Consider the following 15183-nt stretch of genomic DNA (forward strand, 5'->3'; position numbering starts at 1 on the left):
GCATTAAATATTAGTGGAAAAGCTCTGAGTTGCTCCCTGTTGATTGTTAGCTATGGGTTTTTTCATATATGGCTTCTATTATATGGAGGAGCTTTCCTTCCACAGCTAAACTGTTAAAGAGTTTTTATCGAGAAAGAATGCTCAACTTCTCCAAATGCTTTTTCTGCGTCAATCAAGGTGTTCATGTGATTTTCAGGTTTCATACTGCTAACATGATCTATCACATTGATTAATGTGTATATATAAAGTCAGCCTCATATGCCAGGAATAAATTCCACCTGGTCATGATATATATCTTTTTGATATATGTTGAATTCAGTTTCCTGAATTTTTTTGAAGGATTTCTGCATCAATGTTCAAAGACATTACTAGCCTATAGTTTTCTTTTCCTCTGGCGTCTTTGTCTGGCTTAGGCCTTGTAAAATGTGTTTGGTTTAGATTCTTGTTGGAAGTAGGTTGGTATAAACACATATATAATTACAATTTACATGCAGACATTCAGCAACATATTATGAAATTTCTAATCTAGAAAAAATAAATTGCAAAAATGACTGAGAACACAAAATGGAGCCATGTTATAGAACTACCTAATTAAAAGATTACCTCTTCATACCAAAGTAAATGAATTATCAAAGCTATTCCAGAAATACAAAATGTAATGAGCAGTCATACGAGCCAGAAAAACAGTAAAAAACAGTAGGTGCACAGATGGTTAGATGGAAAGGTGGATGGAGGGAAAGATGGAAAGAATGGCTAGAGAAGGGTGAGTAAAGGGAGCAGGGAGAAAGGAGTCGGGGGGGAGTATGGGAGGAGAGAGGAAGGAAGAGAGGGAAGGGGAGAGAAGCAAGAAAGGATGGATATTTTAGGGAGTAGGGATAGCATAATAAGAAAGTTGATGTTTTGGGGTAAAAACCTTCAGAAACCAGTATCAACTTGGCTAGTTTGACTGTGAACATCATAACCTTGAACTTAGAGCACAGACTTAGGCACTCCCTCCCCTTCTCACTTTGGTACATATAGGCTGCCCTTAATTTCCTATTACACTAAATTATTACTATAATAAAATGTTTCATAACTTGAATTCATTCTAGTCCAGTCAGATAAAGGGGACATGCATGATCTGTATCTTTTTGGTCTGTGTCCAATTTACTACTAACAGAGAACCTGGCACATAAAACACAAGTGCCACATAAAGGTACTTGGAAATACCCAACTGGGCTCTCTCACCCTCCCATGACCTGCAGGAACTGCCTGTTCTCCCTTCCTGGGACAGGACCATGCTTCTCCTTGCTCTTTGCACTTTACATAAACTAACTTATTTAATTCTCACAACAAACTCATAATGTAAAAATTATTACTATATCTATCTATATGAGAAAACCAAGGCAGAGAGAAGTTAAAGAACTTGATCAAGATCACACAACTAGACAGTAGTAGGATTAAGATAGGAAATCCAGCAGTTCGACTTCGGAGTCCACACTCTTTGTAATCATTCTGTGCAGCCTCCTGTGATTTCCCAATGCCTCCTGTGCTATTGTGTAGCTATTGCGTATGTATGTATGGAAACCTATTATGGTACCTATTCAAACACATTAACATTATTTTTCTTCTTCCTATAAAATCTCTCACCCTAACATCTAACAAAAGGCCTAACACATGGCACATATTTAAACAAGGTTTCTAAATTAATAATGACTGAATGACCCTTACTTCTGTCTTTATGGAACTTTCAAGATGCCTATAATTTTTAATTATGCTTTTATATTAGTTTTGACATTTAATTCAAAGAATAATTTTGGGAAATACGTGTATTTTACAGTCACCTCAAATATTTTCAGTTCAATACTATACCACAAAACCTTAAAGAGAACATCCTATCATTAAAATAATTTTATTGGCTTACAAAAGGGTAAAACTGCCAGGCACGGTGGTCACGCCTGTAATCTCAGCACTTTGGGAGGCCGAGGAGGGTGGATCACCTGAGGTCAGGAGTTTGAGACCAGCCTGGCCAACATGGTGAAATCCGTGTCTACTAAAAATATAAAAAATTAGCTGGACGTGGTGGCAGGTGCCTGTAATCCCAGCTACTCAGGAGGCTGAGGCAGGAGAATCGCTTGAACACAGGAGGCAGAGGTTGCAATGAGCTGAGATCACACCACTACACTCCAACCTGGGCAACAAGAGCAAAACTCCATCACAAAAAAAAAAAAAAAAAAAAAAGGTAAAATTTTGAAGAACTGTTTGTTCCTCTAAGTGGATGCTGGGAAAGTAAGTACTAATCCAGTTCCTTTACCAACAGAATTAAGTTTGTACCCTAACAAAAGACAAAATGAAAATTACTATGGACACTAACAACCACACTTAATATTTAAGAGTACTGTATTAGGTCATTTCTGAAATTAAACTAGGATGCATATTTTGATTGCCCCCACTCCTAAATAAGCTACTCCTTCCCATATTTAAAAAAAAACTTCATTGCTGCATCTGCCATTTACAAGCCATTTGAAGTAAGTAAAGACATGAAGTTTCCTTCTCCATAAAAATGAATGGATCAGAGGCAAGCCAATTCCAAGTTTACTATTGTGTACAAAATTGAGACTATCCTTTAGCAGCCTGGTATGTCAAGAACGTAGAAATAACACTTTCCGTCAAAATAATGCAAGTTACCAAGATTTTTTTTAAAAAGCAAACCCCAATCAAGATTATAAAGAAAGTCACATTTTAAGAATATTACTTTGGATGACTAATCATCATCTGTCTCCTGCACTAAACCTCACAAGTTTCATAAGACAGGCTCAATATCCGATCTTGTGATTAATATAGCCCCCATAAGTAGCAAGGTACTAGGCAATTAGCAGCAATGTCTGTGGCATGAAGGAGATAAAATGATAGATGCATGCTCTGCAACTGCTCCGGTTTTCCAGTGTTAGCCTTAGCATGACATTCAAACTGTCTTGAGCTGGGAATTTCTAATGGACCCCTCACTAGACAAGCCCCTACTCTTGGCAGACCACTCTCATCTGGTGCTGTTACCTCCTCTCACCAATGGTAAATACCAAGTGCATCCTGACACCCTATCTCCCTGCATTCTCCACCTACCTCTCTATTCCCTATCAAGCCTTCCCCCAAAACCTTCTGCTCCTCAGGAATCACTACCCCTAACTAATTTTGAGAAACCAATATAAGTCTCACATATTACCAGTTTCTTCACATGGTATTTATCCTGCACCCCTGTATAATACTTCGTTTTCCTAAAGTTACATAAAAACAAGGTCTTCTTTCCCTTTAATAGCTCTCTACATTCTCTTGTAGCATTCAGCCCTGCAAACAAGCACCTAATGGTATTTACTGATCACTATGATAATGCTTAACAGTTTAATTAAAGGCTTAAGCTGTTTTCTTTCCCAGAATTCAAGTATGAATTTCTAGATTTCCATCATGTGCTAGTAAAAAGTGTTTTTTCGATGTTGCTATTTTAAATTTGGTATTTAATGGAAAAAAGAATATAGGTAGGATATACTTTGTTTCACATACCGCTCTTCTTCCATTCACTCGGTGGCTAAAAAAACCAAGGAATAATGCACTAAAAGTCTATACAGTGCCAAGATTTCATGATGCACTTACAACTGTCTCTAAAAGCAAGGTATACTTAAAAACATATCTATCATATTTTTAGACAGGCCAACAACGGCTAGCTAAATCTAACAGAGGGTATAAATGGCTAAGCTTGCTAAACTTACACTATTCAGAAATACTTTCATTAATCAAAAATAATACATGACAAACCTAGATTAATAATACGTGATGGCCCTATTAAAACATAATTCAAGAGTCCTCTTTTACTTCCTGCCAATATGAAATAGACACAACTCTAACATGATCCAGACAAGACAAACAGGAAATGGTAATTGATGTACCAAAAGAAAAAAAAAGTAAAAGCCCAATGGTTTAAATCACTCCCTACCATATGAAGTAAAAGTAGAAGTTGGGACATTTCTAGTTTTAGGGAAATAAGTAAAAGAATGCAATTCAGGGAAAGTTTGGCAGTTGCCAAAGAAAACAGAATAACCTTTTGCTTCCAAAGAGACTGATTAAAATTCATGTTCCTTCTTGCATTCAAGCTTGCCACATGAGCTGAATGCAGAGGAAAATAAATGAACTACAACAAGACTCACAGTAACTATGGAAACGTAAATTTGCAAAGTTAAATAATATTCCCCTTCAATATCCCGGATTCAAGTTCTAAATCAAAGAAAGAAAAGAAATCCGTATCAGGCTCTCTTTATCTGCTAGTAGGGCCCCAAAGTTCCCATCTTCTTTTAGTTTATTTCTGCTTTAGAAAATTTCCTACCCAAATGGTTCTGGAATTAAGAAGAAACAGACGCAGTAAAAAACAAGCGAAAAACATGGGTTCCAATAGGAGCCTCTGAATATGAACTATCAATTACATACATACCATCAACAGGATACATCAACTCTGTTTCACTTATGGCAGTGATGGATTTTTAAAGATTCAAATCAATTACCAAATCCTAGATGCTTTCTAGAATCCAGTCATTGCACTATTCCTCAGGATGCAGAGCATTAACTCCCCTAGCTCATTCCTGTTCAGTCAGCTTTGTCTCCCATAGCATTCACCGCAAAGGATCTGTCAGAACTCACTGCCATTAAATGGCATAGTTAACTAATCAAAGGAACACAGATCCCTAATCTTGTCATGATATACATGCTGTATCAATGACCAAAAACATGCCCTGCAGAAACTGGTGTCCACCTGACTTTAGAAATTTGACAAAACGAATTTCTACCAAGGAACGTAACATCACTTATTGGAGTAATTATTACCAGAAAAGAAGTAATGGAATAGCATGCTGATGTGTTATCTAGAACTACCATCCTAATTTCTCTGATTTACCTTATCAAGTAGTAAGATACGTTGCACCACTGAATACATCTCACTGAGATGACTCATGGAATGCCAAATAAAGATATATTCTATTTATATTTTAAAACAAAATAAAAATATTGTTTTATATTTGTGTTTTTCCTTGAGTGATAGTACAAAAACCAGAATAAATAAAATGGAAACCTTAGAGGGAGGGGTTGTCAGGGATCCATTTAAATGGAAGCAGTGTGAATTTTTTCCAAATACCTTATCAGGCCACCACTGCAAATCTTCTCCTAGAGATACTGGACTTTGAACAGGTGTATTCTTCTTATCCAAGTTGGGCTCTCCTTCCTTGCTGGTAGAGCCCCTTTCATTATCAAATGAGGCTCCATCAAGCCACCTTCGTTCACGTAAACGTAAAACGGATTCACGTTCACGCAACAGCTCAGAGTCTCTCTCTAAGGGAAGAAGGAGAACTGGTATGCAATTGGGTCACACCAGTGGGATAAAAGTAAGCCACTCTCTAGTAAAGACCCTTCAGGATGCAACTAACAGCAGTTTATCTACTCATAAAAATTTATGTAAATGTATATCTAATAAGGCTGACATGCAACATTCAAAACATCAACCCTTTCAAGCGAATGTATAAAAATTATAACTAGTATTTTAAAAAATTAGAGGCAGACTTTTGTATATTTCAACTACATGGTTTTAGAGTGGAACTGCTTTATTTTGAACTATGTTTGGTTCTTTTTTAAAGAATTTTAAATTGTTGGCTTTCATTAGAAATGCTTACTATAAATTCAATTTACATATTAGAAAATATACACTCCTCGTTTGTCTACTGGTGGGTTTCAAAAGCACATAAATTTAGAACTTCAACATGTTATGCATAGAAGCAAACTCAGAAAATGCACACATAGAAAAAACCCTAAAAAGGGTAAACTATGAATCCATTAATATAAGCTAATTATAAAGTTTTTAAAAATCCAAGCCCTTGTTTAGAGTAATTTTTATAGGATGAATTTTTATGAATAAGTCTTAAATTTTACTGAGGAACCAGACAGGCTTTTTTTAAAAAGAATCTTTATAAAATGATTTCCTTACCAAAATGCTTCCCATGGCTATTGGCCTACAAACTATCTAAAGCCAGTTTTTCTGAAGTTGCTCATACATTACTTTTTTAAATAACGTAATCAAAATAAACTCTCTAAGACTAGGATAAATAAGGATTAGAAACAATAATTGAACTATACGAAACTGCCATATATAGGTCAAAAGTGGTTAAGTATTAGCTATTCCATGTGGTTCAAACTAAAAGTAATGCCTACATAGGATGAACATAGGAAAAGAGACATTTGGCCAGGTACGGTGGCTCACGTCTGCAAGCCCAGCACTTTGGGAGGCCAAGGTGGGTGGGTCACTTGAGGTCAGGAGTTCAAGACCAGCCTGACCAAGATGGTGAAACCCTGTCTCTACTAAAAATACAAAATTAGCCTGGCGTGGTGGCGAATGCCTGTAATCTCAGCTACTTGGGAGGCTGAGGCAGGAGAATCACTTGAACTGGGAAGGCAGAGATTGCAGTGACCCAAGATCACGCCATTGCACTCCAGCCTGAGCAACAAGAGCGAAACTCCGTCTCAAAAAAAAAAGGGGGCGGGGGTGGAGCGCATGGGAAGAGACATTTAAAGGAGTTATTTATGTTAGATATAGAATATTTGAAAATATATTACTTGACACATTTAAGGCAGTAAAGTATGCATTTATTTTTAAATTCGTAACGCTATTACATAGTGCATTCAATATATTAAAAGATCACCACAGATCTGTTATTTTAAAACCTTATTCCTAAGTACTAAAAGTATATGCAGCAAGCTCTTAATATAACATGGCATATTGTCCAGTTTAAAGATCAGTAAATACAGTTAATTTCTGTTATCTGAATCAAGTAGTTTTACATTCTGGAAAGTAAAAATATTGACAATTATAATGTAAACAATCTATACACAAACATATACAGAGAAAGGCAGGATTAATTATTTCAAAATCTTTCTGACCTCTACCATGTACTGTAACTTTTAAGGATTTCAAACTTTTTTTTTTGAGACGGAGTCTCACTCTGTCTCCCAGGGTGGAGTGCAGTGGTACCATCTCAGCTCACTGCAAGCTCTGCCTCCCGGGTTCATGCCATTCTCCTGCCTCAGCCTCCCGAGTAGCTGGGACTACAGGCGCCCGCCACCACGCCTGGCTAATTGTTTTTGTATTTTTTTAGTAGAGATGGGGTTTCACTGTGTTAGCCAGAATGGTCTCAATCTCCTGACCTCGTGATCCACCCACCTTGGCCTCCCAAAAGTGCTGGGATTACAGGCGTGAGCCACCGCGCCCGGCCTCAAACTTTTGAAAAAAGCATTTCAGGCTGGGCGCAGTGACTCGTGCCTGTAATTACAAAACTTTGCAAGGCTGAGACAGGCGGATCACCTGAGGTCAGGAGTTCAAGATCAGCCTGGCTAACATGGTGAAACCGCGTCTCTACTAAAAATACAAAAATTAACTGGACATGGTGGCAGGCACCTGTAATTTCAGCTACTCAGGAGGCTGAGGCAGGAGAATCTCCTGAACCCAGGAGGTGGAGGCTGCAGTGAGCCAAGATCGTACTACTGCACTCCAGCCTGGGCAACAGAGTGAGACTTCGTCTCAAAAAAAAAAAAAAAGGCATTCTAATAAACTAAACATTTCTATTCATTTAATATTGGTCCTAAACCCATTCTAGTAAGTTTTTTCACATTTCATTATTTTATCTAACCAGGATTTAAAATAAACAGATCATTTATTTTAACCAAATAAACTAAGACTTGTTTTCTGAATGCTGCATGTCACTGTAAAGTAGAATTCTGCTTTTAGTTCAGAATCCATATTCCTAATTAAAAATACATTTAGGTGAAGTCATAGTCCTTGACATCAATTCCACAATGTAAATAAGATCAACTCTAAAATACTATCGTGGCTCTTCAAAATAAAAAATAATTAATTTTAATGCTAATGCATTCATAAAAAACTAATAAAAACTGTAATATTAGAAGTTCAAATACGGTCAGTAGATTCTACCACTATCTTTCCATACAGCTAGCCTGTGACCAAAATAAATATATAAATAAATGCAAAATTACCTCGAGATGAGCCTAGCCTGGAAAGTGATGAACGACGAAAAGAAGGGTAACCAAAATAGCTAATGTCTTCAGAAAACATGGCATCCGCATCAATAATGACACTTGGGTGGGCAGAATGAATGTCAGCATCAAGGAGAGACATAAGATCCTCTATAAACAGAAACAAACATCACTGAAGCATATACACAAAGAGCATCTGTAAACTGCTGAAAGATCTCTAAAAATTCACATACATTTAAAAACTAGGGAATGACATCGCCTGAGGAAAAACACAACAACCTACATTATTAACAAAGATTTTAAAGACATCAAATGCATAAATGTCGCCTGAGCTCTTACTACATAATCACAAGAAAGATCACTCGTTAAGATATAACACTTGTGGCTGGGCACGGTGGCTCACACCTGTAATCCTAGTACTTTGGGAGGCCAAGGCAGGCAGATCACAAGGTCAGGATATCGAGACCATCCTGGCTAACATGGTGAAACCCCGTCTCTACTAAAATACAAAAAATTAGCCAGGCGTGGTGGCGGGCGCCTGTAGTCCCAGCTACTCGGGCGGCTGAGGCAGGAGAATGGCGTGAACACAGGAGGCAGAGCTTCCAGTGAGCCAAGATCATGCCACTGCACTCCAGCCTGTGTGACAAAGCAAGGCTCTGTCTCAAAAAAGAAAAAAAAAAAAAATTCAAGCAGCTCTACAGTGAAAAATATCTACCACCTTGAAAAGAATATTCAGAAAAGTCTATTGTGCTTTAAATTCCATTCCCCAGTCGAAAGAGCACTCCAGAAATGAGAAAAACATGACGGTGATCCACCAACCTCCAGGCAAATAAGATTCGCTGGCTGTATCATCCCCATCATCTCCATCTTCATCATCCCGGCTAAGTAAATTATTTACAGCAAGGTTCACATCAAGATTTGTTCTCTGAAGTTCTCGAATAATGACACTTCTGGATTTGCCTTGTAAAACAACTTGGGCCTGAAATAAAAAATAAAAAGAAGTGCTATGATAATTTTCTTTCGATTAAATTCTTTATCAAAATCAGCTTTCTAGGACAGGGTGTGGTGGCTCAAGCCTGTAATCCCAGCACTTCGGGAGGCCAAGGTGGGCGAATCACCTGAGGTCAGTAGTTCAAGACCAGCCTGGCCAACATGGCGAAACCCCGTCTCCACTAAAAAATACAAAAATTAGCTGGGCGTGGTGGCGCACACCCATTAATTCCAGCTACTTGGGAGGCTGAGGCACGAGAACTGCTTGAACTCAGGGGACGGAGGTTGCAGTGAGCTAAGATCATGCCACTGCACTCCAGCCTGGGCAGCAGAGTGAAACTCCCTCTCCAAAAAAAAGAAAAAGCTTTCTAGGATCAAAATAGGAAAACAGTTATTTCAGAATTCATGATATGAGTCATGACTACAACCTACCATATTCAGTAAAACCTCACCTTGTCCTGTTGTCTGACATTAAGTGTTCTACAAGATCCATACCTGTGAAATCAGCTCCTCTGGAATGACGGATGCTGGAATAACTGGCTGGGGCTGACTGCCCAAAAGCCCAGACCCTCGATCCCGTCCTGTCCGAATAACTCGAGTCTGCCGGCGGGAATCTCGAGCTCCAGCTGACGACCTACCAGAGGATCCTCCACCACTTCCACCCACTCCAGAACTCCAGCGGCTTCTAAATATTGGAGAATTTATAAAATTAGCATTTTAAACAATCATTCTGATTGCCTGGTTTTCATTATTATTATTTTCAGCTAAGATAAAGTTATCTGTCTAATTGACATAACATGTTTATGTAGTGTTGTGACAAAAGAATAACGTAATAGAACTGAGCTTTAAAATAATAATACTGTTTTTTAAAGAAATGGGGTCTTGCTATGTCGCCCAGGCTGCAGAGCAGTGGTTATTCACAAGTACAAAGCACACTACAGCCTAGAACTCCTGGGCTGAAGTGATCCTCCTGCCTCAGCCTCCCTAGAAGCTGGGGATTATAGGCACGCACTACCATACCTGATAAGTGTCCCAAGTTTTTTGTGTTTTTGAGATGAGGTCTTGCTATGTTGCCCAGGCTAGTCTCAAAACTCCCGGGCTCAAGCAATCTTCCTGTCTCAGCCTCCTAAAGCAATCTTCCCATCTCAGCCTCCTGAGCAGCTAGGATTACAGGTGTGTACTACCATGCCCAATTCCAATTTTTTTATGCTTAAATATAACTTCACTTTTTATAAAGATAAACATCACACTTTTGCATCCTTAAAAAAACATTTTTTTTTGAGGCAGGGTCTGCCTCTGTCGCCCAAGCTGGGGTTGCAGTGGCACGATCTCGGCTCACTGCAACCTCCGCCTCTGCCTCCTGAGTAGCTGAGATTACAGGTGAGGGCCACCATAGCCTGGCTAATTTTCGTATTTTTAGTAGAGACGGGTTTTCACCATATTGGTCAGGCTAGTCTCGAACTCCCAACCTCAGGTGATACGCCCACCTTGGCCTCCCAAAGCACTGGGAAAATAATTTTTTAAAGCCACCTATGTATTTCTAATCACAACTATAAAATGAACACATTGGTCAGGCATGGTGGCTCATGCCTGTAACCCCAGCACTTTGAGAGGCCAAGGCGGGTGGATCAGGAGGTCAGGAGTTCAAGACTAGCCTGGCCAACATGGAGAAACCCTGTCTCTATTAAAAATACAAAAATTAGCTGGGCATGGTGGCACATGCCTGTAATCCCAGCTACTCGGGAGGTAGAGGAAGAATTGCTTGAACCAGGACCCAGGAGGCAGAGGTAGCAGTAAGCCAAGATTGCGCCACTGCACTCCAGCCTTGGCAACAGAGCGAGACTCTGTCTCAAAAATAAATAAATAAATAAATAAAATAAAATAAAATGAACACATCTTGCCTTTGCATGAAAGACCTATCAGACTTAACTACCGACATTGTTACACAAAAAGTAAAATTCAGAGTTTACAATTCAAAGTGCTTCACATGAAATAAACATTCATTTGCTAAGATAGTACCGCATTAATATTCAGCACTATCAACCACCTTGTCCAAGAGGAAGCTGCTATTTAAATATGTTAATTTTTTCTTATGAGAAAACAACTTAGAAAGGGCGTGACATCTACATCTTCTCTTACTGCCCAAACATGAACATCAAGAAGATTCAAATCAAGTCATCTAGATAACCATGATTGCCTTCTGCACTTAATCACATCTTAAAGAAAATGGTCACACAAGTCACTTCAGCTTTTTAAATTAGGGCAGTGTCTTTTCTCTTCAAAATGAATCTACTACTTGGAGATCATTTGACCTAGAGAGAGGTATTTTACTCTCAGTTCCTACCGTACTCGCCTAAGGCTGAAACCTTCAAACTCCCAATGCAAACAGACTTCATTTCAATTTGATTTTCCAAACCATTTCCCCCCTTAAAAAGCTTGGAATACATTAACTAATAACAATTCTCAAATCAATATACATCAAATTTCCATGGTTTCTCCTCTCACTTGACTGGAAAGCCCAATCTCTGGCTAAATAAAAAACTGTTTAAATAGTTTCCTCAGTAAAATGAAAAAATAAACCTAGAAAAGCTGTTGTCATCCTTTTGACGGGCTTCTGTACTTGCTGATGCACACTACCAATTCATGTTTATGCAGTATCTGTATCTATAGCCTAAGAATTGCCCAAGATAACTTTGGAGAAAAGCAATATAGTGCATCCTCAAGGCTGCAGTATGAAACAGCATTTATTTCAGCTAGTAAATGTTATGTTTAAATAACTATTCATAGGCCAGATGAAAAACAAAGGGGCTTCATTAAAAGCACATTACATCAACAAAAAAAGGAAATTAAAAAAACAATCCAGGCTGGGCGTGGTAGCCCACACCTGTAATCCCAACACTTTGGAAGGCCCAAGAGGGAGGATCACCTGAGCCCGGAAGTTTGAGATCAGCCTAGGCAACATGGCAAGACCCCATCTTTACAAAAAATTAAAAAATTAGCCATCCATGGTGGCACTCACGTGTAGTCCCAGCAGGGAGGCTGAAGTGGGAGGATGGCTTGAGCCCAGGAGGCAGAGGCTGCAGTGAGCCATGATTGTGCCACTGCACTCTAGCCTTGGCTACAGATCAAGACTCTGTCTCACAGAAAGAGACAAGAGGAGAGAAGGGGAGGGGAGAGGGGAGACAGAAGAGCAAAGGGGGAAAGAGGACAGGAAGGGAGAGGGAGCGAAGTGGAGAGGAGAAGAAAGAAAAAGAAAACAAGCCCCAGTTAACAGTAGCGTCAAAAAGAATAAACTACTTAGGAATAAAACCTAAGACTTATACACTGAAAAGTAAAAAACACTGCTGAAAGAAATTTAAAGATGACACAGATAAGAAAGGTATCTTGGGTTCATGAATTGAAAGACTGAATATTACTAAGATGTCTACCCTACCCAAAGCATTCAACACAATCCCTATCAAAATCCCAATGGCTTTTCTTCTTTAACAAATAAAAAAATTGGCTGGGCATAGTGGCTCATGTCTGTAATCCCAGCACTTTGGGAAGCCAAGGCGGGAGGATCACTTGAGCCCAGGAGTTCCAGAACAGCCCTGGCAACACAGTGAGACCTGTCTCTACAAAAAAATCAAAACATTAGCCAGGCATGGTGGAACGTGTCGATGGTCTCAGCTACGCAGGAGACTGAGGCAGGCAGAGAGCTTCAGCCCAATAGGTCAAGGCTTCAGTGAGCCATCCAAGTTTGTGCCACTGCACTCCAGCCTGGGTAACAGAGCAAAACCCTGTCCTAAAAACAAAACAAAACAAAAAAAGAATTGAAAAGTTTGTCCCTAAAAATTCACATGGAATCTGTGGCAAGTCCAGACAGCCACAACACTTTTGAAAAAGAACAAAGTTGAAGGATTCCCACTTCACGATTTCAAAGCATATAACAAAGCTAAAGTATTTAAAACAGTATGGGTATGGGCATAACGACAAAAAAGACCAATGAAATAAAATGGAACCCAGAAATAAACCCTCATATATATGGCCAAATTATCTTACACAGGTGCTAAGACCACTTAGGGGAAAAAAAATAGTCTCTTCAACAAGTGGTGCTGGGAAAAGTCGATATCCACATGCAAAAGAATGAAGTTGAACCCTTATCTTACATTATATACAAAAATTAACTCAAAATGAATTAAAGACCTAAAACGATAAAACTCCTAGGAGAAAACATAAGGGAAAAGCTTCATGAACTTAGTGATTATTGCTTAGATATGATGCCAAAAAAACACAGGCAACAAAAGCAAAAATAAACAAATGGCACATCAAACTTTAAAACTTTGTGTATCAAAGGACACAATCAACAGACAACCTAGAGAATGAGAGAAAATATTTGCAAATCATATATCTGATAAGAGGATAACATCCAGAATATATAAATAACTCCTACAACTCAACCAAAAAAAAATTAAATAACCTAATTAAAATATGGGCAAAGGACTTGAAATTACATTTCTCCAAACATGATATATAAATGGCCAACAGGCGTAGGAAAAGATGTTTAACACCATTAATCATCAGAGAAATCCAAACCAAACTACAACAAGAGATCAACTAATGCTGATTAGGATGGCTACTATCAAGAAAAAAAAAATTACAAGTGTTGCGAGTATGTGTAGAAACTGGAACCCATGTGCACTGTTGGTGGGACTGTAAAACGGAACAACCACTTTTGGAAAACAATATGGAGATTCCTCAAAACATTAAAAGAACTACCATATGATCCAGCAATTGCACTTCTGGTATATATTCAAAAGAACTGAAACCAGGGTCTTAAAGAGACACTTGCAAACCCATGTTCAAAGCAGCATCATTCACAACTGCCAAGTGGTAGAAGCTACCCAAATGTCCAACAAAATGTGATACATACAATAGAATATTATTCAGCTTTTAAAAGGAAGGAAATCCTATCACATGCTACAACATGGATGAACTTTCAGAACACTATGCTAACTGAAATAAGCCTGTCACACACACACACAAAAAAAACTCAATGGTTCCACTTATATGAGGCATCTTAAATAGACATTCACAGAAACAAAGTAGAATTGGTGGCTGCCAGGGACTAGAGGGAGAGAAAAAAAGAGTTGTTGTTATTTAACGGGTATAAAGTTCCAACTTCACAAGATGAAAAAGTTCTAGAAAGCTGTTTCACAACAACAGTGTGGACATACTTAACACTACTAAACTGTATATACTTAAAAATGATTATAATGGTAAATTTTATGGTTTTACAATTAAATTTTAAATTCACCAAAAAGTGAAGTTGTATTAAAGTACTACCCTAGAAGTAGACACGTTTTCTTTTCAAGTTATATATTAAAACAATTATGCATCAGAAAACAACATAGAACCAATGAAACACAAATAGGGAATAAAATCAACTACTAATCAACTACTTGTGCGCCTATAGTCCCAGTCCCAGCTACTTAGAAGGCTGAGGCAGGAGGACTGCTTGAGCCCAGGAAGTTGAGGCTGCGGTGAGCTATCAACACACTACTGCACTACAGGCTGGGTGGCAGAGTGAGACCCTGTCTCTAAAAGAAGTTTTTTTAATTGTTTTTAAAATTAAAAATCAACTATTGGCCGGGTGTGGTGGCTCACACCTGTAATCCCAGCACTTTGGGAGGTTGAGATGGGCGGATCACTTGAGGTCAGGGGTTCGGGACCAGCCTGGCCCATATGGTGAAACCCCCAGCTCTACGAAAAATACAAAAATTAGCCAGGCTTGGTGGTGGGTGCCTGTAGTCTCAGCTACTTGGGGGGACTAAGGCAGGAGAATCACTCGAACCCAGGAGGCAGAGGTTGCAGTGAGCCGAGATCGCACCACTGCACTCCAGCCTGGGTGACAGAGTGAGACTCTGTCTCCAATAACAACAACAAAAATTAACTATTAAATCAGCACTTTTACTTCATAGTTTCCTATGAGTTTTAAAAACTAAGTCTTTCAGGAAAAACTATCTTCAGTCATTTTTAAAAACATTCAAGAGCTAAATATATAAATTATTTCAATGTGAAAACAGGAAAAACCACACTAAAGAGCCTTAAAATGATATCATTGTAACTATATATACCAGTTTGCCTATGATAGTGCCA

General features: G+C 38.7%; 1 protein-coding gene across 4 annotated transcripts in view; it reads right to left on the bottom strand.

Annotated features, from left to right (window-relative positions):
- UBR5 (ubiquitin protein ligase E3 component n-recognin 5) overlaps positions 1-15183 on the bottom strand; it is a 153875-nt gene that overhangs the window by 78725 nt on the left and 59967 nt on the right. For 2 of the 4 annotated variants that reach the window (XM_024250780.3, XM_024250779.3), the window contains exons 6-9: positions 9541-9730; positions 8875-9034; positions 8056-8205; positions 5153-5346 (exon numbers count right to left, since the gene is read on the bottom strand). In XM_024250780.3, the coding sequence (XP_024106548.1) occupies positions 5153-5346; positions 8056-8205; positions 8875-9034; positions 9541-9730 (694 nt within the window). Of the gene's footprint in view, positions 1-5152; positions 5365-8055; positions 8206-8874; positions 9035-9540; positions 9731-15183 lie in introns of all 4 variants that reach the window. The other 2 variants (XM_024250778.3, XM_024250777.3) reach the window with 1 other exon arrangement.

The sequence above is a fragment of the Pongo abelii genome, chromosome 7, assembly GCF_028885655.2.
Source record: "Pongo abelii isolate AG06213 chromosome 7, NHGRI_mPonAbe1-v2.0_pri, whole genome shotgun sequence".
Taxonomy (NCBI): domain Eukaryota; kingdom Metazoa; phylum Chordata; class Mammalia; order Primates; family Hominidae; genus Pongo; species Pongo abelii.